At 47.0% G+C, this 25,362-nt stretch overlaps 1 protein-coding gene across 1 annotated transcript in view; it reads right to left on the bottom strand.

Annotated features, from left to right (window-relative positions):
• The window catches only part of FLT1 (fms related receptor tyrosine kinase 1), a 188,198-nt gene that overhangs the window by 16,949 nt on the left and 145,887 nt on the right, over positions 1-25,362 (bottom strand). The window contains exons 17-25 of the mRNA XM_037166857.2: positions 23,333-23,465; positions 18,445-18,549; positions 14,878-14,991; positions 12,965-13,053; positions 9,299-9,455; positions 8,780-8,877; positions 7,980-8,102; positions 6,296-6,407; positions 4,625-4,724 (exon numbers count right to left, since the gene is read on the bottom strand). Of these exons, the coding sequence (XP_037022752.2) occupies positions 4,625-4,724; positions 6,296-6,407; positions 7,980-8,102; positions 8,780-8,877; positions 9,299-9,455; positions 12,965-13,053; positions 14,878-14,991; positions 18,445-18,549; positions 23,333-23,465 (1,031 nt within the window). The remainder of the gene's footprint in view (positions 1-4,624; positions 4,725-6,295; positions 6,408-7,979; positions 8,103-8,779; positions 8,878-9,298; positions 9,456-12,964; positions 13,054-14,877; positions 14,992-18,444; positions 18,550-23,332; positions 23,466-25,362) is intronic.

Below are 25,362 nucleotides of genomic sequence, written 5' to 3'. Positions count from 1 at the left end.
TATGTGGGTGAGACTGCCAGAGGGAGGGAATGGGGCGTACTGGGTGGAGGAGGGCAAAAGGGGAAAAATTGGGACAAATGTAATAGTATAGCCAATAAAATATATTTTTATTTTTATTATATTTTTATAAAATCTGAATGGGCTCAGAATTTGGAACTAGGTGGGGACCTTATGGCCATGCTCCTTTCCCAGCTCAGGGCCTGGCTCCAAGCTAAAGGAGGTCAGACTGTTCTCAGGGAGGGGAGGGCACCTGAGAAACCAGTGCCCTCTGACCTCTGCCGCTTCCCTGCTGCGTGATTTCAGGTTGTCTCCTAAGAATATCCCTATTAGGTTTCAAAGCATATGAAGTGGCTAGTAAAGACAGTAAGAATGTAGGAAGATTTTAAAAAGAGAGAAGGAGAATATCAGGGGGAAGGTAAAATAGAGATTAAAAGGGTGGAAATACAAAGTTAATATGCAAAGTTTATTTCATGATTCCCAGGCAGCCGGCAAAAAGAAGGCACAATCAATTACTTGACATACCTGAGCCACAAGCTCAAAACAAATCAGTTAGTTAACTTGGAAGAAGAGTGGCCATGTCCAGAACTGAAATCTGAAAGGAGGCCCTCCAGATGCCTTTCAACATCATTTCTATCTGGGTGATAATGATTTTTTTTTGGGGGGGGGGCAGTGATAATGATTTTGTGGGAGTGTCTCATACATAGTCTTTTAATGTGGCCAAAGCCTTCGTAGCAAAAAAACATCATTCGGTAAAAACAATTCTGACGACAGAACAGTGTGGTCCAGGTGATGTGTCCTAAGGTTCTCCCCTAAGGTTAACATGGGGATGAACTTGTAGGTGCCCAGGGGAGTGGTGCACCATGTGGCCCTCAGACATCCTTCCTGGGCACTAGTCTTGACAAGCGAGCTGTCCTAACAGTTTGGTCTTGAGGTTCTGCTTTCTGACAAGTACCCAGCAAGCAGATGTCTGAAGCCTTTGACTGGCAACAGGAGCTCATGAAGATCTCTTGTCTGCATCACAAATTCTCCTCCTCTTCTTGGAAGGTGATTCTAGTTCCCTCCCACCCCTGTGTTTCACCCTGTACCTATTCTGCCTCACTCCCAAGGAGTGTGGAGTGGGCCGACCAGTTCCGAGAGCTGTGAGGGGCGTCTGGTGAGTGTGACGTGTGGGCCGACATTGAGAACACTGCACTGGACTCAGTGATAGAGGAAACTGGGAACGAGGATGGGGACTCTAACTCTGGTCCTTGTTCTCTGGGAGACATAGGCCAGGGCTGCAGTACCTCCTGTCCCTAACAGTCCCTGGCCGGCAGTGCCTCGGAGTGAAGGCTTCAGGCACTTGTTCAGGCCACCTGGGCCAGCCTGCTCTGAACTAGCTAGCATAAGACAGACAGTCTGCACAATCCTATGTGAATCTCATTTTAAGGTAAGTTTACACATTTTACTAATGTTAAAATAGGTGCAAGAATGTATTTACCACAGAGGCAGGTGGTCACTAGAGAACTAAGTCAGATCCCTCACCCCAAGGTGCATGGGCTGTGGCAGATGCTGGCCTGTTCCCACCAGACCACATTGCAGCCTAACAGGCCACGGCTCCTGTATCTTTAGAAATAAACAGATTCTCTAAGGCCACTAGAAGAACATGAACCATAGAAGTCGATGACCTATAAAAGGAAGCCAAAGCAAGAAAGGTTTGAGCTAGGAAAACAAAAAGCGACCCTGAGGCAGGAGCACTGGTAAGAGGCCCCAGCTTATCTCAGGCAACACCATTTCACACCGCAAGCCACTGGGGGATGTGACTGTGAGCAGAGTCCTTCCGGTTTCCAGTGGTGAAACTAGCAAGACAGGCCACTGACAGCTATTGCTATTCTGCATTTTGATTCTTGGTTTCTGATTTCCAATTTCCATTTCTCCTGACTAAAATTTAATGCAAATTATCTTCGCAAACATCAAAGGAAAAGGAAAAAAAACCATTAACTCCTTATTCCCATATTGAAAGACAACTGATTAAACCGGCTCTGGGCAGAAAATCTACAGCTGAGCATTAAACAGTTTTACATCACTGAGTAAACAAGTTTAATACAGTAAAAGGACACCAGTTGCATCCAATTTAACAGTCCTCCCAAGAAGCGAGGAGCCTATGGGAAGAGCTGCCTGTGGGAGCTGTCGCCCGAGCTCCCCAGTGCACGCCACTTCAGGCCACTTCAGGCCACTTCAGGGCACAGATTCCTGGTTCTGAGAACTCTAATTCATCCTCACCCCTCAGCTTCCAAATGCTTGAGAATGGCTCAAAGTTTGAATTCTGGCCTTCTGAGCCAACATTTCAAAACAGCTGCTTCTTACTTTCTGTCATTTCTGAAACAAACCCCTAGAACTAAGAAACAATCCTTTCTGAGGGTTGTGTGGGGGCACCAAGGCGACCTTGGAGAGGTTTATGTGAAGACTTGAAGGTTTGGTGAAGTCCAAGGGAGCTGTTAGTTCAAAGTTGATATGACTCTGTAGCTCTCCAGTTATTGTGGACCAGGAGCTGGGTAAGAATTGGCAATACACCCTGCAGGTGTGTAGCATAGTCACGTGGACTTGGGACTCAGACTGGGTTTGCTGAACTTACTAGCGATGTGGCAAATCGCTTAGATGTTCTATGTTCCTTGGCCTTCTCATCTGTAAAATGGAGATAATAACAGAACCTGCTTTATAGGATTGTTACGAGCGTTAGGAAAATTGACATATGTTAAAAGTGCTAAAAACAGTGCCTGACACTTTATAAGCACTAAATAAGTATTAAGCATTGTTTAATAATGACTATAATTATTACTATTACTGTTAGTAATTAAGAACTCACTCATGATTTCCACACTATGTGAAAAGTTGAAGGAACTATTTAATTCTGAGCATGAGTGAACATATAAGAAAAACATCTTTTCTACGGCACATGGGGTGTATTCCTAATCTAACCGTCCTGGGGTGCAAGGAGACCAGCCCAAGGGACTGGCTTTGAAATTTGCCTCCACTCCTACTTGGCCGATGGTGGACAAACCACCTCTCTTCACAGAGGCTTAGTTTCATCACTTATCAAAGTCACGTTATATATCTGCCTGCCTGCTCCTCAAGGTTGCTGGGAGCGTTACAGGAGACGGTATGGAGGAAAACACTTAGGAAATGGAAAATGTAAAGTAATCTCATTTTAAACCAGATCTCCTAGTGTTTGCCTCTCTCCACCAAGTAAAAGGAAGCAAGTAATTAAAAACTCTTGATGCGCCCTGACTGGTGTGGCTCAGGGGATTGAGTGCCGGCCTGATAAGCAAGGGGTTCGCCAGTTCGATTCCCAGTCAGGGCACAGGCCTGGACTGCAGGCCAGATCTCCAGTAGGGGGCACACGAGAGGCAACTACACACGGATGTTTCTCTCCCTCTCTTTCTTCCTCCCTTCCTCTCTAAAAATAAATAAATAAAAGATCTCTCGATGCCTTCGAAACCACCACCATTACCACCCCACTGCTGCCCAAGGGCTGATGCTTTGTCCCCAGTTTGCCCCAAGTCCCCTGCATGTTCCCAATGAAGGACACCATCGCGGAAGACTGACAAGAACAGGTCTGCTCTGTCCCCTCTTTCCTCTCTGCACTAAGGCCGCTCCCCTAACTCAGCCTTCGCAGGCCTGAGTCCCCTGTCCTCACCCTGCAGCTGACCCAGCCCTGTCTCCAGGGAGGAAAGAGACCTCGACCTTGCTCGTCGGCCAAGCCCACACTTCCTTCGTTCTCTCTGACTCCTCCTCAAAGGCCACCCCAGGGCCTCTGACAGGACCCACTGTGTGGGTGGGGTGAGGAGGGCCGCCTGTCAGTTCAGGAAAGGTGGTGCCGCCCTGGGCAGGCCCGTGTCCTTGTCAGCAGCTCAGCAAAACTGCAAATGTCAGCACATTCCTGCTCAGGACTCAAAGTGCAAAGCATCTACAAAGCTACAGGAAAAAAGAGCATCCCAGGGAGGCAAGCGAGCACTGAACAATGGAGAAACCCTCACACAGAGCCCGGCATCTTCCCGGAACCCCAGGGCTGCACAGCAGGAAGCCCCGGCAGGCAGCAGCTCCGGATGGCTGCCCAGCCGATTCCTGCACTGGGTCTAAAGCAGTTTTATTGCACCAGCAGCCCCTGGGGAGCACGGTCACTAATTCCACGAGGAAGGTCCCCTCTTCCTTTCCTATACCTCTTCCACTGCATTCCAGACCAAACCCCCTCCCCTCACGGGTCTTTAGTGCGGACAGAGGACCCGGACTTGGTGGCTTCTAGCCCTTCATCCCTGTGGCTGCTTAGCACATTTATTTGGCTTCCACTTTGTGCTCCAGGACAAGGTCTTGCATTCAGTTCCTGAGTGGTCTGTTGGTTTTGCCTGGACTCAGAGACCAGCACTGAATTTCTGACTTCAGTTCCCAGCCAGAGGTCTTGAAAAGTCATGCCCAGGATCAAGAGAAGAAACAGATAAGGCTGGAGTGGACAACGTGCCTCACGTCTGGAAAATACGGCCCGCACAGCTGGGCCCGATCGAGGCTAAAACCCAACAGAACATCCCCTTTCTGAGGTGTCCTGTAGGGACAAGAGCTGTCAGGGTGGGAAAAGAGGAGACGGAGGGCTCACATTTCCGGGGTGGCGTACTCAGGAGCCCGCATCCTCATGCCCTCCTTCAGGCGACTGCAGAAGTCCTCATCCATTTGCACTCCTGGATATGGAGACCCACCTGCATGAGGCAATGGGGAAAGCACAGGGCACATGATGGCTTCCGAGTACAAAAGACCACGAGGGGTAATTCAGTGTCTGTTTCCTCCCTTTAAAGTGATGGTTTAGTAAGAAGTTCCAAGGGATTGCAATGGATCTCCAGACACAGCATAGTTCATACTGAGGCTCAGCAAATCCTCGCTAGCCACACACCTGTGGTTGGTTGGCCCCATAGTGCTGGCTGTCTAATGCCCCCAGGTCATTCCTGTGGCTACTCCTGTCTGTTTGGTCAGGAGAGAGGATGTCATCTAAAGGGTCCCTTCTCTCTCCCCATGAGGAAATCTAAAGAAATCCCACCTGGAGAGTCTCATTCCCTGGGTTAATGACCTTATTTTTAAAAGACAAAGGGACTTGGAATGGGTTAGTTGTGGATTACTCACACCTCAGTGAGAATGATTTTAATTCACTACTTTCTTGTAAACTTGGGATCTAGGAAGCCTAGCTGCTATGATGGCCCTAAGGAAAAGGGGGGGTCTTGAGCTCCAGGTGTAGGCTGAATGCAGGGGTTGCCTGTGGACAGGAGTGTGTGGACCAGAGCGTCCCAGAGGGGTCCAGACTTTGCTTTTTGCTCGTTTTACTGTTCAGGATGCCCGTGTAACCTTTCCTTTTAGGGACAGTCTTGGCTGCAGGTAGTGGTGAACCAGGCCTCCCGGTCTGCTCTGTTTCAGACCTCGGACCTCATCTATCTCAGCATGTGTTTGTCTGCGCTTTCTAGTGATCAAGTGCTGGTAGGAAGCAGCTGGGAGGCGTGCAGTGCTGGCGCTGTGTCACTTCGGGGCCATTGTGGCCGCCAAGCTGCTTTCAAAGACTGGAAGCAACAGGTGCCTGTCATCGAAAGCAGGGGAATGATTTTCACACATTACAGGAAACCAGGGATGTTACTGTGTGATTTTTATTTGCTCGGAAAGGCACATTTTTGGCAAAGTCCAAAAGACTCTTGGCCAGACCCCACACTTGGGAGGCTTCAGAGCGGCGGTGTGTGTCCGCGAGCAGATGTGGGCTGTGCGCACATCTCTGTGCTCCGGGCCTTGCACGCGGTTTCCAGCCACCCACAGTGAATGTTGCTGGAAGCATAATAAACACAAGCAGTATGCCTGTGCTTTCATCCCCCACAGACTGGTGTCCAGGACCGGCCAAGTTCATGCGAGTGGCACTAGAAAGGCCTCCTGTTCCTAACACTGTGGGACGTGTGTTTGTTGGGGCCTTTTCTAGAAAATTCTGAGAAGAGGCATGATGCAGAGAGTGGGGAGGGAAGGGCATTAGGATCTGGGTGTTTGAGGAGTTAGGAGCAGTGGGCAAAGGACAGAAAAAGGAGTAGCCAGACTGGCTGAATGTGTGCCTGACTTCAGATTTCATACTGTCTGACTGCGTTCGTGTACAGCAGTGTTACTGCACGGGAGACACATGCGTGCACCTTTCTGCACGGGCCCGTGCCTCTGAGGGAATTCGGTTCTTTCAGTTGCTGGCCGAAAGGTTCTACCCAGCAGACATTTGGTTTGGGTCTGTTTGATTTTTTCCTTCCCCCAACTTTACCTAAGGAGAAGATTTCCCACAGCAGTACTCCGTAAGACCACACGTCACTCTTGGTGCTGTAGATTTTGTCAAAGATGGATTCAGGAGCCATCCATTTCAGAGGAAGCCGAGTCTGGAAGAGGGCAAGGGGGCCTTGAGCAGAAGAACATGCAAACACAGCACATTCAACCCACGCGTCCCTAGGGTCACCTCCCAGATAACACTTGGCCCAGAAGTCATTTCCTACAGCAGTTGCAGTTTTCAAACACACAGAAAACTCTTGCAACGTGCAGGATTATACTAAAAGAGAGAGCTGTGTGCTATACCGATTCCTAGGAAGATGATACATGTTCCGTAAGCCCCTCCTATGTGTCCCACATGTCCTAGCTCTACGACTCTGTAAAAAGCATTTCCCCTGAAAATTTGCACTCCACAGCCACCTGGAAAAGAGTGCTCTGAATTAGAAGACATCCTGAAAATCCATAAATTCCAGGAATTTTTCTGAGGAAGGAGGATTTTGAAAGGCATTCTCATGCAAAAACACAGAATTTTAAAAGTCATTGCAGGGGGGAGTGGGCAAAGCACATTGGGAAGAAAGAAGGCGAGAGGCAGTGTTTAGGAGACCATGTGGCTGATTTTCAAGTGTGCAGACAAATTTTTGTTCTCTTCTGGGCAGCGGGAATCCCAGTGAGTTAGGCCTTGCCCCTCGGATGGACATTGACTGGACGTATGGGACAACGGAGAGACAGAGAACAGTGCAAGAGCAGGGTCAGGGAGAGAGAGGCTGAGAGAGATTCGGATGAACAGGAGAGACACATAGGCCGCTGCCACCTCTGCACACGAGGTCTCCCCAGGAAAGCATGTGGATTTATTTGTTCTTTTATAAAAAGAGACATGAAGCAGTGGTTCTCCAAGTAGAGCGTCCTGGGGGCCAACTGTGTCAGCAGCATCTGAATATTTTTAGAAAGGCAGATTCACAGGTCCCACCCAAGGCTTCCTAAATGAGAAGTCCTGGGGCTGGGGCCCAGCAAAAACGTAGTTCCATAGCCCCTCAGGGGGTCAGTGTGCTCACTGAAGTCTGAGAAGCACCACTGCAGAGTGACCGGCAGAGCCCAGACGCAGCCTTAAACTCTCCGGCACAGGCAAAGGAGAGAGGACACAGGAGGTCATTTACAAAAGTGAAACATAAACACTGTGTCCACAAACAAGCAGGGAAGCCAGTGTGAGCCAGCAGGGGGATGCTGGGGTGGAAGGCAGGGGCGGGGGCGGGATGGGACACATGGCTTCCTCCACAGCAAGATAATACCAGTACCTCCCCCACCCTTTCCTGAGGTGCATACACCTGCTGAATCAATCACCCGGGTTTATTTCAGGGAAAGAGTCCGACCTGTTCTTTCCAGTGGTTCCAAAAACTCCCACAGGAGTCAAAGGGAGGAGCCCAGGGCCCTGCTAAACACTTCTCAGGTTAGCATGCCTGGGCAGCACTGCCCGGAGGACAGGGGCCAAGCAGGGGTCAGGAGGAGCAGGACCGGAGATGGCGGTCTCTCCGGGACACGGCCCATCTGAACTGCTTGTCTCCCTGGGAAGCACACGATGGCTTTCAGGGACCACTGTCGAGGAAGTGTGAACACTTACCAAGGGCTTTGGTCAGTGGTTTAAAAACGATAGGGTATAAAAGAGTCAAATAAACATCAAACTGACTTACATCTCCTTTTCTCACATAATCGGGGTTCTTATAAATATCCCGGGCAAGGCCAAAATCACAAATCTTCACCACGTTGTTCTCAGATAAAAGAATATTTCGCGCTGCCAGGTCCCGATGAATGCACTATAATGAAGCAGTTGCATAATCAATTCGCTTCCTCAGGCTAACTAATTTCCTGCAGCCTCTCGGTGTCATTCTTCTTCTCCTTTTGAGGATCTGCGACATGCTGGAAGCAACCCCTAGGGGGCATGGTGTCACCCTAAGCATGGAGGGCCTCTTTACAAATAGTGGCCCCCCCGGAGACCTCAAGATCAAGGCAAGGCCTGAATCTGCTTTGCTACTGTTTAGCAGCACAGCATCTCGGTCAATGCAGTCGCAACCGCATTCTCCCAGTGAGCAAAGCGTCCCCCAACCTTTGAACCTGAGCTGCAGCCATCAGACAGTGATCCAGCCGCAGAGCCGGTCAGACTCAAGGGATCCTCCTGGGAAGTGGTGTGTGCCGAGACTCTGGCCTGTGTTGCAAAGATGCTGGAGGGCAATGTAGAGAACGGAGGCCAAGATTGTCTGGTGAGATTTTTCCCTGGAGTTAAGTTCTACCCCTTGGTATCTAAGACTCAATGTTCTCAGAATCCCTCACTCCTATCAGGACAAACTCAGGCATTTGTCATGCTGTCTACTTTTTAAGGACATAAGCATAAGCGAATACTAAGAGAAGTGAATTTATAGCAAATGCATGTTTGTCCATGTGAGTGTCCACGTATCCAGGCCTGGCAAGAACAACAGGGAAGCGCAAGACTGACCTTTCTTGAAGACAAAAACTCCATGCCTCTAGCCACTTGGAAACTGTAAGAAATCAGGTCTTCCATGGTTATAGGCTGCTTGTAGAAACCGTCGGAATCTGGAAGGCATTAAAACCGCAGCAGTCTGCAATGGTGCTTGCTATTCCGCCAAATCCCAGCTCATTGAAACAATGTTAGTAAAACATAAAACAAACCAACAAGTGGATCAGAGTTCATTTTCCAGAGCATTTGAGTTTCGGTACAAATAGAGATTTTTCCAGGCCTCCGGCCCATTTTACCAAAGCGTGGGGGTCTGTTAAGACAGAAAGGCTTGAGGGGAAACAATTTTACAGAGTTCCCTGTCCAAATTAGTAACTTTGTAAATAATCTTAATTCAAATCTTATCTCCTCAAGACATTACCCTGCAAGTCTCCCACGGATGTTTATTAAGGTGATAAATAAGAAAAAAATTTCAGAGATGCGCAGTATGTTGTAAAAATATCTCAGACTGTAGGACAGGAAGGAATTATTAATACCTACCCTCCTCTTCCTCAACATCACTTAGACTTTTATCCTCTTGAAACCCGGAGCTCGCGAAGCTCTCGCTGCTGGCAACACTATCTAGTCTCTGTTTCTTGCCTTGCTCCGAGTCTGGCTCCATTCTTTCTTTTTTGGGTTCCACGTGTAATGCTGCATCCTTTGCACAGAATGAGAAGGACACAGATGAGAGAGAGCTCCAGACTGAAATGGGGAAGACAGTCCGTCAGGGTGGCCACTGCCTGGGTTGGGAGAAGGTCACTCCGTACAAGGAGAGTAAGTAAGCAGCAGGGGCCCTGTGGCGACCAGGCACACGCCTGCTCCTGGGGCCGTGGAGTCTATGCTGCCCTTGACCGGGCTTCTAGACGGCATCTTAGGTAGGATTAAGGAGTAGTAATATCAGCTGGAACTCACTGAGAACTTACTCAGTGTGAGACAGAATATTAAGAATTTTAGGTATATGTTCTCACTTAATTTTTCCAACAATTCTGTGAGATAGTTCTTGCTTATACACAAAAAAATAGGTTCAGAGAAGTCAAGCAACCAAAGTCATATGCAGCTAGTAAATGGCAAAGCTTGAACTCAGGTTCAGCCATCTGTCGCCTGTACCCTTAACCACATTTCCCTACTACGCACCATCTTGTTAAAGATGATTTGGATGGTAGGAAAGGGTCCCCAGTGGATCTGGGGCTTTGCTTTGTAATCCCTGTGAGGAGGAATGGGAGAGGGCTGTCGTGACCAGTTTCTCTGCTTTCCTTAGGAAAGGAGGGCATATGAACTTCTTTCCCCGCCAATGAGAACAAAGATACAGTTTGATCCCAGCAGCGGTAGAAGAGGCCCTTCCTCCTGGACTGAGCATCCAAGCCCTGGTGTATGATCTGACTCTGCCATTCATCATGTGGTCTGGGGCAAATCACCTTACTTTTCTGGGTTTCATTTGCCTCATCTGAAAAGCCCTATCATGCCATTATGTTTTGACTCAGAAAAGGAGCTGTTGCTCTGGGTGTTTCTTTGGGACCAGAGAAGATTTTTACCACATTCAGTAATTCATCTAGCAACTGCGACAACAGAAATTTAGCACTCCCGGTGGCCTCGTGATGGGACCATGCACCTAAGCTCAGTTCTGCTAGTTGGCCAAACTGAAATAGGGGCCTAGCAGGACTGACTGGGGTTCCGCGGTGTGCCACGATCCCCCAGTGCCATGTGGCAGTGCCAGGTTCAGCAGGCTTCCCGTCCTTACTTGGCTTTTCCTGGAAATGTTACAAAGTAGGAGTAATCCCTCCACTAGAGGGCGCAGCGGGAGCAAGCAGAGGACAGAGGAGGGAGCTTCAGAACGGTGGCGATGGAGGGAGGGGGTGGGTATCGGGCGCCTTCCCCTGAACAGAGACCTTCAAGTGCTGAAGGAGGGGAGGCGGGTCTCGAGTGAACACCCACCGCCACCCCAGGTGACCCACTGAGAGCTGGTAAAGAACATAAGCCTTCTGTCCTGAGGCAGTTAGATTTGATTCCGCTCAGCTGGGGACTGGAATTTTATTTTTTATGAATCCCCCCTCAGGACAGAGGGCAGCGGAGGAAGAGCGCTGGGAAGGGTGTGGGGGAGGAGCGCGCTCAGCGGGCCCAGGCTGCGAGCACTCTCCTGGCCGCGTTCTCCTGCACTTTCCCAGGAGTCTCAGCCGGGGCCTGTCTCCAAGCCCATAACGCAAGTCCCTCGCCCTCTCCCTGACTCCCAGTCAATGGTATATTCAACTTTGCTTATTAGTAACCATTTCTGTTAAATAAAGGTTGATTTACTGAACTTTCGGGACTCTGTCAGAATACAGTGATTTTGTGGAAAATAAAATATCCCATTTCTATTTTGCCTTTTGGTTTTTCCTTCACCTTCTCTTTATATTCCTTTAGGTTCCAAATATGAAACACAGCCATGTGTTTTCCACGAAAACACTAGGCTCCACCAACAGGGTGGTGAATCATTAAATATAGCCAGAGAAGGAAGCAAACTCTTCAAAACAAAGGATGCATGAACCCAAACGTTCCATCCTGCCCTGATCCCTGGGGTATTCTGCTGGCTTAGTTCTTCCTGCAGCCAGTCCAGCATTTCAGGGACTGAGGGGAGTCTGCACTGCTCCTAGCCCAGGGCACCCCTTTCCCCTCCTTCCTATGTATTCCTTTCCTTGTGCACCATCATGCACAGAAGAGGCACTGGAAGGGGAGACAAGAGAGCCGGGTTCTTCCTCCTCGACTTCATCACTTGGTAGGTATCTGTTCCTAAGTCAATCACTTGACTTTTCTGGGCACATCTATAATGTAAGAGCGTGAACTAGCTGCTCACAAAGATCCCTTTCAGCTTTAACATTCTAATTATGAGAGGCCATGGTTTAAAACGTGAGAAAATATGTTTTTGCATATATGCTGCCAGTCAAGTAGAACACCCGAATCTCTGGCTGGAGCAGAGTTTGGGAGATGAGAGACTGGGCCAGTGGTTCTTGTGTGTACGCCACCTCACGCCTCTGGCCCGTGTGCCAGGGCCGGGCACCATTTACGGATGTTAGACACTTAATCTGTAATACAAATCATCCAGACCAGTGGCATTCAGTCGGACCCACCCAATCTTTCCAGCTCAGTGGGTCAGTGATGATGACGACGATAATTAACATTCACTGAGCACTTAACTGTATTCAATTCTCTCAATGATCCAATGAGCTGGGTTTTGTCATTAACTCCATTTAGTAAGCGAGAAACTGAAACTTAGAGAGACTGAGGAACTTGCTCAAGGTCCCAGATCTTAGGAATGGTAGAAAGAGGATTTAAACACAGACAGTCCGACTCTAGAGTCCGGGCACCCGGCCACCACACTACATGGACTCAGCACCTATATCGCTCATTATCAGTTCATAGCGTTGACCCAGGGTCTCCAGAGCAGAGGAGGGCGGACGTTGGTGGGGTGGGTCACGCAGGCGCACTGTTACCGCACTCTTTTCTTCTCCACTCAGCAATCTCTTTTAAACTTGGTTTGCCTTCAGGTACGGCCCCGAGTGCTTCTTTTATTACAGAGCTTTGTTTTAGTGGATGAGGCTGGTCGCGCGCGTGTGCGTGTGTGTGTGTGTGTGTGTGTGTGTGTGTGTGTGTGTGTGTAGGGGTGAGAAGGGCGGCAGGGGGTGGGGAAGCGGGAGAAAGGGGAGCAGGAAGAAAAGAACGTGTTTCCTCGGGACTCCCCGTTGGTCTATCGTAGACTGTCGAGTCACTCAGCTGATTGAGTCCTTAATTTCTCTAGTCTAATAAACTGAGACAATTATACTCATTGTCATCTTTTAAAAACCAAGGGACTGAGTGGTTTGTGTTTGCCTGTGTGTATCTGGGGAGGGAGAGGAAGAGGGAGAAGAAGAAGAGAGAGAAAGTTATCAAGATGACTTCATAGGTATTTAGCTAGATGGCTCATAAATTTTAACCCCAAATTACCACCGCACACTGGGACCAAATATTCTCTGCGCTGCCCACCAAAACGCTGTGATGTGTTAGGGTGGGAGGAATATTTGGAAAAGGAGGAAAAAACAGACACTGAATTTTAAATGTAGTCATTAATGGAAAAATACAGGCTTCTCTCGCTTTACGCTGTTACAACCTAAATGGAAAGTCATTGCTATTTGAACCTCCAACCTCTAAATTCCTTACCTTGTTGAGAAAGAATAAGTCTCGTTTGTTCTTGAGGTAGTTGGATAGATTTCCATACTTGCAATACTCAACAATCACCATCAGAGGGCCTGCAACCGAAACCACACAAGCTCAGCCACACCAACCCCGTCAACTGTTTGCCAGCCTTCAGTGGGCCTGAGAAACCTCAGACCAACCAACTTGCTTTTATATTAGTGGGGTCTAGAGATGCACTTGGGGTGGGAAATTTTTTTCACTTAAAAATTACCAAAAGGGTGAAAGGAGGGTGTAGGACGGAGGGAAATAAAGGGGAAGAAAAAAAAAGGGACAACTATAATAGCAGAATCAATAAAATATCGTTAAAAAAATGCAAAAGGAATAGGAGTCAATTGGGGGTTGAGGCCAGGGGAGAAACAGAAAAAAAAAAAAAAGAGGAAAAAGAAGGAACTTTGAGGAGGGAAGGTCCAAAACCAGGGCTCTACCTGTAATAGCCAGCTACCTCCTCTGCTTGTTTGCAGGACCCCAGCAGGTACAGGGGCCTCAGACACGGTCGCACCAACCCCAGGACTGTCAAGCAGCCCCTTCCTTCCCTTGTGAAAACAGGCCGGTGCTGCCTGCCCTGTCTGTCCCGCTGGCACAGCTGCCGGGGGTGTCTGCGCAGCCTCTGCCTTGGGGCTCGTAAGAAAGGCGGAAGCGGGGGCCGTCAAACGTTTTTGTAAAGGACCAGACAGTAAATATTTTAGGCTTTGTAGGCTATAAACCTCCTCAGTTCTGCCTCTGTAGTGTGAAAGCAGCCATAGCCAACAATACTACCAAATGAAAGACTGTGCTTCAATAAAATTTTACGAACACACGAACTTGAATTTCACATAATTCTCACATCACAAAATATTACTCTTTTGAGTTTTCTCCTCAACCATTTAAAACAGTCAAATTAAGCTCACAGGCTGGACCCACGGTTTGCCGACGACTCCTGGTTAAAAGAAAGCAAGAGAGTCACCAGGACTGTGCTGGTTTAAAAGTGCACGTGAGAAATCCTGATAGGACCTCCTCTTCCCTCCGGTTACAGAACCAGAAGTTGCTTCCACAGGTTGTACGTCTCCCACCACCTGGGAGAATTCTCCACATCTGGGCTGCCTGCCAGGGGTCCAGCAATCCTTGCCCTCAGGAGGGGCTTCCATCCTGAAGCAGGCTACCTGGAGCTCAGGGACACAGGTGGAGGCGAGTTCTCTGCTTAGCCCTGGTCGGCTTTGATGATGACTCTGAAGGAGGGTGACCAGAGCCAGGGTAAACGCAGAGAAAGAGCTTATAACTCGTCAATACTCCAGGATGACAGAGAAGCAGGTAGGCTGTGTTTGTGTCCCTGGGACTCTCTCTAGTTCTGGCCTCCCCAGTGCGTAGCTTCTCTCTCCACCCACTGCGATTCCAGCCGATAGGTCTTTCGCAGCTGTCCTTCATCTCTACTGCCTTTGTCGAGCTTGGAAAACATTTATATGCACAGGTACCCTACACCTTTCCTTCTGGCTGAAGCAGCGATCATAGCCCAGCAGTAGCCTTGCCATAAAGGAAGATAGAAAGGTGTTCAAGAACGTTCATTCCTTTAGGTGAAGTTTTAAGGAGTGCGAGACCTTCTACACATTGACTTTAGCTCTGGTCACTCTCCTTCAAAGTCACCATCAAGTTAAAAATGCCCTCCACTTGACCCTGAGCCTGTGGAAGGTGATCTACAAGACAGTCCTCTTCAGGACCTTTAAATTAACTGTACGGCGAAGACATTTCCATGAAGGGGCCCCCTTTTATAAGTGACAGGCTCTTTCCTCTGGACCTATTGAAAGGCCATTTTCCAGCAGGTGAGGCGGGACAGGGGTGGGCAGAGAGAGCTGCATGTTGGAGAACTCTATCTTAGCATGTGACTGGGGAGGTGGCGCATTTACCTCCTTGCTTGGTACAGGCTCCCAGCAGGTTGACTACATTCAGGTGGTGGCCAATGTGAGTCAGGATCTTGAGCTCAGTCATCAGAGCTTTGTACTCGCTGGCTGTGGCCCCCTCTGTGTGAGAAGCGAGGAAGAGTTAACAGGGCAGGACAAAGGGGCTCTTTCCGCAGGAGGCAGCATCCTGCCCTCGCGTTTGTCAGTGCTCTGGCTGTTGCTTCGTTAACTCCCCCACATTCCGCAGAAAGGCGAAGTCCCAGGACTGCTTTCCCTACTCCTACCCCCCTGAGCCAACATCCTTTGCTGCAGTAAGGCCCAGAGCAGTGGTGGGGTAGTCACTGCACATTTCCTCTTTGTGGACCCAGTCCTGCTCAGGAATGCGCTGACTCAGGGCAGGGAGCCTGCTGGGAGCGCCCTCCAGGCTACCCTCCTTCCGAACCTTCAGGGAAGGGGCGTGGCCACAGCTCACCTCCCGTTCTCAATTTTCCCTGGTTTGAGGAATTACAGAGAGAGTCCACAAGAACCTGCAACAGCAGGATGGCCATTTCTGCAAACACCTTTTCAATGTGTTTTCTCCCTCTCTATAACTGTTTCCGCTCCGGAGTCCACAGGGCTGTCTCCATAAGCATCTGACTTTAGTTTCATTCCAGAGGTAAAGAGCATCAGTTGAAGAATTAGCAGAGTCTAAAGTTTAAATTCTGTCTGTTTTTATTGGTTAATTTCTAAGGTGTTGAAATATTTTAAGTTATTTTTAGAAATAAAAAGTCATATAATCTTACTCTAAAATATTTCAATGGTATGATGTATATAGAGTAAAACATGAAAGCTGGTCCAGCCCATTTAACTTTTTAAAAGTAACCACTGTTCATCTTTTGGGATTTCAGACCTTTGTATGCTTTTATAAATCTATCTATCTATCTATTCATCTACCCAATCAAAGGTCTTTTTTATTTACATGAATGGGATTATATATATATTTAAATATGTATATTTAAAACTTGCCTTCCCTCCTTCTTAATATATCAGAGGTTCTTTCCACTTTTTAAAATTGGTTTATGACATTCCGAACATTTAGACTATCCACAGTTTGGGGTGGTTTTTTTTTTTTTTTTTGCTATTAGAAATAATGCTGCAATGGACAGACTGTGTGTAGTCTTCGCACATGCGTGCATTTCTGTAAGATGGAGCTGGAATAGGTCAAAGGGTATGCATTTGACACTGTGGTAGATACTGATGTGGTATTTCATGAACACAAATCATTTTTCATAATAATTAGATAAACTTTGGAAGCCTTCCAGTGAAGTTGGGATTGACTCACAGAAAATGCTCAACAAATATTTATTAGATAAATAAACAACGTGGTCACTCTTCTCATTTCAGACATGGGCACAATGCCCCACAAGGTTAAAAGTTTTGCTCAAGGACATTTTGAAAGAGCTTCTGACTTGTGGCCTTTGTTGGACATTCTGCCTTGTCAGTTTCTCCTAGACACAGATGGTCAACCAATTTAAAAATAAGAGAGCTGAATGAAAATAGTTTTTAGGAATTTTATATAGTGGATGATTGGGCAATCTTTTTCAACCAAAGCTGATGGCTTAAAAAAAGAAAAGCATTTATAAAGATATTACATGTACTGTTTCTGTATTATATAGAGTAGATTCTTTGGGCCTTTAAAAAAGAGTCTCACGTCAGAATTTCCCTCCTCAAACTCATCAGTCCCTCTGCCTAAAGGCGTTTATTTGTACCCCTTTAGCACAGCCTACCAACTCTCTCAGATTCAGAGGGTGGGAGTGAGCAGGGAAATGGGACCAGCCGAGGGAGCAGACGCTTCCAGATTAAGTTGCAGTGTATTTCAGGGTTGAATACTAGAATGCCTCCAGAACAGGTAGGATCATTTTCAGGGTTTTGGAGCAACAGGCATTTCCAGGAAGCACCGCTCTCAAAGCTGAAAGACTTGCACTAGAGCCCTTACTTTTACACTGGGGCACTGCGTGGCCTTGCAGAGACTATCTAACCTTCATCTGCAGACCAGGACAGTGATATCTACCTCACAAGGCTGTAGAGGGAAAATTAAGAAAATGGTGATTTCAAGTGGCTCACTCTAATATACTAAAGTACCTAGTCTGGTGGTTTCTCACATAGAAAACATGTTGATGCCTCTTCTCTTCAGAATCTGAGGTGGGGGTATATCGGGTGGGGTGCTGGAATGTAGGTGTTCTCACAGAAATCCTTCCATTGCCTGGGTTCTTCCTTAAACGAAAAGTCCTGACTTGTGGATGCAAAACCTCTTTCCTGGCTGCTTTCAGAGTAGAACTGTCAGGTTCTTTGTATAGTTGTTTTTTTTTTAATATTGATACTTTTTTTTACAGGATTCTATTTATTTATTTTTAGAGGGGAAGGGAAGGAGAGAGGGAGAGAAACACTAATGTATGGTTGCCTCTGGTGTGTCCCCCACGGGGAACTGGCCCGAAACCCAGGCACGTGCCCTGACTGGGAATAGAACTGTGGTTGTTTGGTTCACAGGCCTGCGCTCAATCCACTGAGCTACACCAGCCAGGGCTCTTTGTATAGTTTTAACAAAGCTTTCCTTCCAAAAGGACAGCCTTTTGAGGTGGAATGTGTATCATTACATGATACTGTGGTGGTGTTGGTGTCAGGGCAGGAAGAAGATGAAGAAGAGCCTCGAGGTGCCCCTAAGCAAATGGCCCTTTTCTCCTGGAGGCTTTTGCTGGGAACCTGCTTAGCTGATGGGTGCATGGCTTCCAGGGCCTTGGAATCCCCCGGAAATATCTTGGAGACTTTGGAAAGCTGAAAACTGCCCTTTGGGTTTCCAGTCCCATTTCTTTGGTTTGGGGACTTTAAAATGCACTGAAGTAACATGAAAATTCCGTCGTAAATAAGGAAGCGAATATTTTCTAATCTTCAAAGGACCCATGAGTCTTCGATTGGTTTGGTCTATACAATTTTCACTTTTGATATGCCTTGTGCTGGTGGTCATGTCTCTATGGATTTGGCTCTGCCTCCCAGCACTTCACAGAGTGGTGTATCTTTCAACACTAGAAAGATAATTAGTTTTTGTTGTTAATTTCTAAAGAGAAGATGTTTTATGATTGGGACTTGACAGTATAAAGTAGTTTAGGGTTTTGATCATTTCAGATGTTTTAGTTTCATCGTTTTACTTTATAATTAGGCTAAGCCATTGGGATTTATGATGGACAGTTAAGTTTCCCTTATAATGTCATAGTGGGTCATTTCAAAATTTTGAACCTGTGGTTACCATGGGCTTAAGTCCCTGATAGTCTAGAACCCGAGATATGTTAGAATAACTATCTTCAAGGTGACAGAAATCATTTTCCCATAGATCATACTGATTGTCTCATTAAAAAGGTTTATTTTAAACTCTCACTGGCCTAATCTTAGACTTCCGAAGTAAAGGGGGTCCCAGCAGTAGAAAAAAGTTATGTGGCCAGAGAAGAAGTAGCTTGGATCTGTTTCTAGGTTACATCCAACTTATCTCAACATGTAGGAGATGCAATGGGTCAGTTGAAAGCCAAACTGCAGTATCCTTACCTTTCAGCATTTTTACAGCCACAGTCCGGCATGTGGGTGATTTCTTGATGCCAAAGGCAGATGCTTGTACCACTTTTCCAAAAGCCCCTCTTCCAAGTGATTTTCCTACAAAAAAAGTAATACACTGATTTGTATGCCAAGAAAGCAGGGTAAGTTCAAGTCTTTTTTCAGGAAGGAAGTGCCATTTTTTCCTAAGTGTGTATGTGAGGCATGTAGTTTTGAATGGGATCTCCAATGAACTGACCCCAAAAGAGTCAAAGTAAAGGACACATTTCTGAAGTATCTTCTCTCGAACTCTTCACTGTGTATGTACGATGCCCTCATTCTTCACAGCTGTGCTGCACCCCTAGCAGGCCTTTGGTGCATGTGGACAGCCATTTCCCTTTCACAAAATCCTCCTGGAAGGGAGAGGCCTCCAAATCCTCGGGAGTCTCGTCCATTGCTTAATAACATTATTAACAAGAATATTTCCCTATGTTTAATACAGGCCCATTTTCTTGCCAGTTAAGGTCATTTCTTTTGATCTGTTTTCGGCAGAAAGTAAGAAATTGAGAATGTTAGTTATTGCTTTTGGTTATAATAATGCTTCATAAATTAAAAATAATAATAATAACCACGAACTCATTTCTCTGGCTTCCTTGCCAAGCAAAATAGTCTCAGTATTTCTGCCATGTCTTCACATGATGATTATAAATCTTCATGGTCTAGCACATCAGTCTATCAGCCAGTGGTACTAATTGTTTCAACTGCAGAGAGGTGGTTGCCATGCCGTAACAAAGCAAGGTTTCTTTCATGGTGCCCGTTATGTAACACTACAACTATTCGCAGGTTTCTTTCCTCATGCTTGCAGGAGACAACTTGACTGAGAGGAGCAATGATCATATCTGAATCTTCCCAGAACCTAGCCCAGTACCTGGTGCATGGAAGGGCCCATGAGACAGAGACCTTGAGAGTGATGCTCTGTGAGGAGGACATCTGCCGGGCAGCCTTGGCTGGTAGCTAAGGCTAAAGGAAGTCCCCTGGGACTTCCTTTGGGCTCACCAGGAAATAGGGAGCTAAGTAGAACCTAGAGCAATATTTCAAGCACAATATGGCAAAAGGAGTGAGCCAAGAAGTCACTCCTCTTGGTTTTTCTGAGGAAAAAAAGCCAACAAAATGCCTCTGGTCAAAAGTTAAGTCCCGGTGGTTATGGGTGTTGATTTAACACCACACCTGCTCTCCCAAGCAAGTCCTCTTTCTCAAACTGTTCTGGTAAGGCCTCAGTTAGTTAGCCGTCCTTCCTCTCTCCCTTCCTCTGTCCCTTCTGTCCTTCCTGGGCCCCTCATACTCCAATCCCTTCCCCCAACAGACACTGTTTTTTAAGATTTTTTAAGGTCTATAATGAAGCTTTTCTGCCGCTTCATCATGTTAGACTCTTTATACTTTTATTGCACAATGTCTCAGTAACAAAGATGCCTTTACCCTGCCTCTGCCTGGTGTCCCCACTACCAACCACCCTAGGCGTCCAGATAGGACATACGAAGAGCTACCAAGGCAATCATATGAGCCTCTTTTTAGCAGTCTCTGCATCTGCCTCACCGGGACACACCCTGCCTGAGGAAGGGTGGGATCACACGCTTTTCCTCTGGGCACACACACACCTGCAGTGACTGACAAAGATCACTGCTCTCAGAGCACACGCCATGGGCTGCGATGTAGTCAGTGCTTCCTTCTTCAGATAACATTGTCCGAGATACAGACCAACAGGGGGGACTATTAGTTTACACAGAAGAACCTCTAGATGTAGAGACCATGTACAGGCTGGGAAGAGCACTGACAGATCCCTTCTTCAGACTCATAAAAATGGCTGCATTTGGTCTCAGACTTATTCCTGTTTGGGGGGAGGGGGGTTAAAAAAATAACATTTTCTTTTTGAAGTGCCTCCTTCTACCATCTAATGGGAAAAGTGTTCTGAGTCTGAGAAATAGCAAGACAATCTCTGTTTCAGGGCTCCTCCCCATACGCCGCAAAGACCCTTGCCAGTTTGGGGCAGATGGAGTCCTTTTCTTTCCACACTCCAGCACCCATGCATTCCCTCTGTAGCCACAAGACCTTTGTTTTAACCAGTACTTGGGGACTTTGTTTCTGTCAGTGAGAATCAACTCATTTTCACTTGGCTTCCTTCAGTCTCTCCCTTTATTCTCTTGGAAGCCGACTGCTGCCTCCCAGAACAGCGTGAAGCTATTGTGGGCTCTGGAATCTGCTGGAATTCTTCGGCCCTGGAGTCCTTCCGCAGACCCACAGTTCCAGTTCCAATGGACTCAAACTACCTGATCCTCCTTTTCATTTAAAGTCTTCGTTGGTGTTACAGAAATGCCACTAACTAGTTTGGAAAAGGGCTAGGTCATTTTCATACAATGAAACAAGATTGGAATTTCTTCCAAGAATGACTGGCCAAGGGTCCCTGGGAAGGTCTGGGGACCCAGTGTGGCAGCATGAGGCCCGGCCCCTCTCTGGCATCCAGGGCCGGTCTTACAAGAGGCAGCATCGGCCCAGGCACCATCCACCTGCCAAATTCCAGACTCTCTGTGTTGTTTCCAGTATTTGCTAATTCTGACTTTATTTTCCAGTAGAATGGGGCAGTGTCAGACGTTTATAAATTTATAGGAAGGGAATTTTCTCTGAGGTTTAGTGAGGAATCACTAACAAAATAGATTTCTTTTGTTACTGGGCTTCTTCAGGAATTTCAATGGTAGCAACACCTTTGACTCAAGCTCCAACTGTATCTAGCTATCAGGTACTGTAAATTCCCACTTCTCTCCCCAGGGCTGACAGTAACCCACAGAGTGCAGACAGCTGAGATTAGAAGCAGCTTGGTCTGTGCATTTCTTTACATTTACAACCCCGCTGTACACTGTCCATCAAACCTGCCTTTTCTTCCCATCGGTCCAGACGTAATCTTGGTTACTTTTACTTGCCAGACTGCTTCAGATTTCTTTGTCATTTTTTGGCTTAAACCAAATAAATCTTGGGCCTCTTTGCTCCCAAGTTAGTTAGAGGAGAATTTCTCTGGTCCTTGCAGACACACTCTGCATTGAAAGACTGTTAGCCGACTTGCTCTACTCCTCTCACTCATCAAAGACACTCACATGCACATTAGCCAAATCATAGCTTCTGACAAGTCTGGGAAGAACCATGAGAAAGCTCTTCAACGAGGAGAATCTCCTAAAATGGGATTATCTAAAGCCACAGCGCCCAGGGGAATTCTGGTAGAAGGATTAGCAATCTTCCTGGATGTGTTCTGGATCACAGTGACGCTAGGCCAAGGCATGAAGGAATGAAGAAGTGGAATGGAAAGCTCACGTGTCCTGCACTGGAAGGAGCATATTTGATTGTGACTAATAACTCTGGAAAGCAACGTGGCCTGAGAATGGCTCATGGTTGTGGGAAAATTACCCCATGTTCTGTGCCAAGGTCACTGACGGGGCTTGGCTAGCTGCCATATAATTTAGACTTGCAGAAGGAACTCATCTAGTTGCCACCTGCCCTGAACTACTCTAAATTTGGTTGATTTCCTGTCAGCAGCCATTAATGTGTTTTGTCTGTCTCTCCAGCTTTTTTTTTTTTTTACTGATTTCTAATTTTCGTCTTCAAGCCAAACAGAACATACTCTTGGGGCCAAGTACTCTTTCTCACGTAGGAGGAAACCTAAGTGGAATTGTTTCAAGGCCCAAGAGAAGGAGAAGAGCTACTTCTTCCCGTCCCCTCACACCTCCACTTCCATGAAGTCTTTGTGTGGGAGGGAGAAAGGAAGGGGGCCATTGCCTCTGAATTTGGACCAGCAGGCCCTTTACACTGAGTGACAAGTTCTGGGGACACTGGATGTGTGATCTCTTTTCTTAGATCCAGCTGTTGATGACCCTGGCATGCATGGGAGGCAGTGGAAAACCTTCAGAGCCACAATCCAAATATTTTAAGCAAGAGTTATTGAGGGACCCATTGTTTTGTAACAGCCGTGCTGGGGATTGATTTGCTCAAGCTGGAGTAACTTAGGGGTAAACTGAGAGAAAGCAGATTTGCCTGGTGTTTACAGCATCTGTGTTACCTGGAATACAACAGTCTTTGCTTTTCAAAAGAGAAACTTGGCCCTGACCAGGTGGCTCAGTTGGTTGGGGTGTTGTCCTGGGCACCAAAATGTTTTGGGTTTGACCCCTGGTCAGGGCATGTGGGGAAGGCAACTGATTGATGTTTCTCTCCCTCAAATCAATAAAAATACATTCTCAGATGAGGATTCAAAAAAAAAAAAAAAGAGTGGCCTTGACACATATTCAAACTGAGGGATGGGAGGGTGGTTTTTATTTTTTTAAAGAAACTTAAATTATCTCCTAGGACTTGCACACTGTATAAGAGTGCAGGTTTGTGCAGAGCGGTTTTGGATCCACAGCCTTGAAGAGAGCCGACTCTTTCCCCTAGTGTTTGATTTTGTTGCTCCTCATCATCCCGAACAGCGTTCCAGGTCCTAAGTTTCCGACTCCTCAGAACTGTCATCATTTGAGAGTGTCTGTACTTGTTAGGCTCCCGATGGAACTAGCCTCCCCTCCTTTCCTTTCACTTGTCTACTTTTATGGTGATCTCCTTAGAAAGAAGAGATTCAAACACCTTTGTGTTTGCTGCTCGGAGAAGGTGCTTGGTAACGGCTGAAAGAGCGCGCAGGTGCTCCCTGTCCCCTGCCTGTCCTCTCATCATTCTCATGGAATCACGTGCCTCCGTGTCCATCTCCCCTGCTGGGTCGTGAACAGCCAGGGGGGAGAATCCCAAGTCTAGTCTACTTTTGCGTCCCTCAACGCAGCCTTTTGCATGTCGTAGGTGCTCAGGGTGGGTTTAGGAAACTGTTGAACAAATATATTACCCAGTTTAAGTCTCTCCCGGGCAAACTCCCACTTGCTGGCATCATACGGGAGCCGCTCACACTGCTCATCCAGGGGAACTTCGTCTGGGTCCATTATAATTGACAGGTAGTCCGTCTTTATTTCAGAAGAAGACTGAAAAATGAAAAGATCTCAAGGTCATCAACAAGGAAACAACTTTGAAATCCCCTGATATCCAATTTAAAACAATCCTTGGCAATATCTGTTGCTATTTTGGCTCATTATGTTAAAAGCACATGGTCGGGTACAGAAAGTACCCCTTGGCGTACATATGCACGTCACACCTGAGCAGGTGATGTCCATTAAACAGCCCTCACTGCCCCACCCTGTATTTCTGCAGCACCATCTCAGACAGAATGCACTCAGCTTCTCTAGCAGTCTTATTGCTTGTTCTCAAATAATTAGCATATGGTTAACATAGTCCTCTAATAAGTGCAAAGCATGTTATAAAATCATTCCAAACAATGACTAAAAGTGACTTTCCATGGCCATTCTGTGTAAGCAGGAATACACACACACACACACACACACACACACACACACACACACATCACAGCTGGGCTGACAGTGGGGTTCATGATTGTGGCTTCTCTACACTTGCAAGAAAGGCCAAAGGTGGCAAAGTAAGCCCAGGGTCCTTTCCTGGGACAGTCTAGGGGCAGATTTCAAATGAAGTGTTTATAAATATACTCATAAGGCCTGGCCCTTGGTTACTGTAGCTGCCTGTAAAGACTGTAAGGTCCATTAGTAAGATTAGACTAAGATTTAGCGTCAGTAAGAAATTGGAATTGATTATTTCAAATACCAAGGAGCAAAACTTATACACATCAACATTCATCCAAGTTCCTTTGACCATTGGTAGGACGTCAAGTGACCAAGGTGGACATCTGGCTTCACTCACTTGTTCTATCTTGGTAATGCAAATCAAGCCCAGAAAACACCCTTTATTTCAGATCATAAATAACTGGTTTTACATTCAGTGTCTTAGATTCATATCCATGGGTGTGTATTTCCTTTTAGTGAATTGTAGAATTGACTGCATTTCTGTGGGCAGTGCCAAAAGGAAGTATGATTGCCCATATAAGGTGGGTTTTGATAACTCTTTCCAGAGTTATCTAAACTCCATTTAAATGAGTTTCAGGGCCCTTCCTTTCAGGGTCTCTCTCTCTCAAGAGATGGGAGTTTGGTAGGGAAGACAACCTCTCCATACACACCATTTCCCTCCCGCCCACATTCTTCAGTCCTTACTCACCCTGTTCTGGGCTGTCACAGCTCACCTCATCCATCACTTGCAATCAGTCTCTTTCTCACAAAAATTATCACTAAGATGTGTGACAAATAGCTCAAGGCAGAAAGATTTGCCCGGCCTCCACAAAGAATGGATAAACAGAGAAAGATCTGGAGCACGTTTGTCACAAACTACATTTGCCACAAGGGTTTGACTGCAAGGGCCCAGCCTGTCAGACACAGTGCACGTCTGCAAGCTGGGAGAGGAGTTTAAGCCCCTGGGCCAGGGCATGGGGGTGACGGAACTTCTCAATGTCCAATATAGCCGGGGCCCTGAGAGGCAGTCTCCAGTCTCCTGAGAGCAGAGGGTTGCCGAGCCTGGCAAGGACATCTGGGACTCTGCAGGATGCGAGGGGAGGTTGGCAGTGGTGTGGACAGGGCCAGAGAGCAGGCAATGGAAGACAATCTCCACATGTGGCACCTTTGGAATTTTACCGTGTATCTCAATAAGGCAGATGAGAGGAAACGCCAAAAAAAAAGTCAGGGCTTTGAGGAGAGTTGGTAGTAGAATCTCAGTTGTCACATATTTACTCTTTTAATTGCCATTAACACTGAACAAACGCTAGGTGCTTGGCATGAAAATTGCTCATCTCAGCTTGTCAGTGCCCAGGCCTTGAGGCTGGCTGCCCGGGTTTGAATCACAGCTCAACTTCTGACCAGCACAGAACACGGGGCAAATTGCTTAACCTTTCTAAGCCCAGCACCTTATCTTTAAAGTAGTGAT

The sequence above is a fragment of the Artibeus jamaicensis genome, unplaced genomic scaffold (assembly GCF_021234435.1).
Source record: "Artibeus jamaicensis isolate MK-2021 breed Jamaican fruit bat unplaced genomic scaffold, CSHL_Jam_final contig_793, whole genome shotgun sequence".
NCBI classification, from domain to species: Eukaryota; Metazoa; Chordata; class Mammalia; order Chiroptera; family Phyllostomidae; genus Artibeus; species Artibeus jamaicensis.
This window is presented reverse-complemented; position numbering and strand designations above follow the sequence as displayed.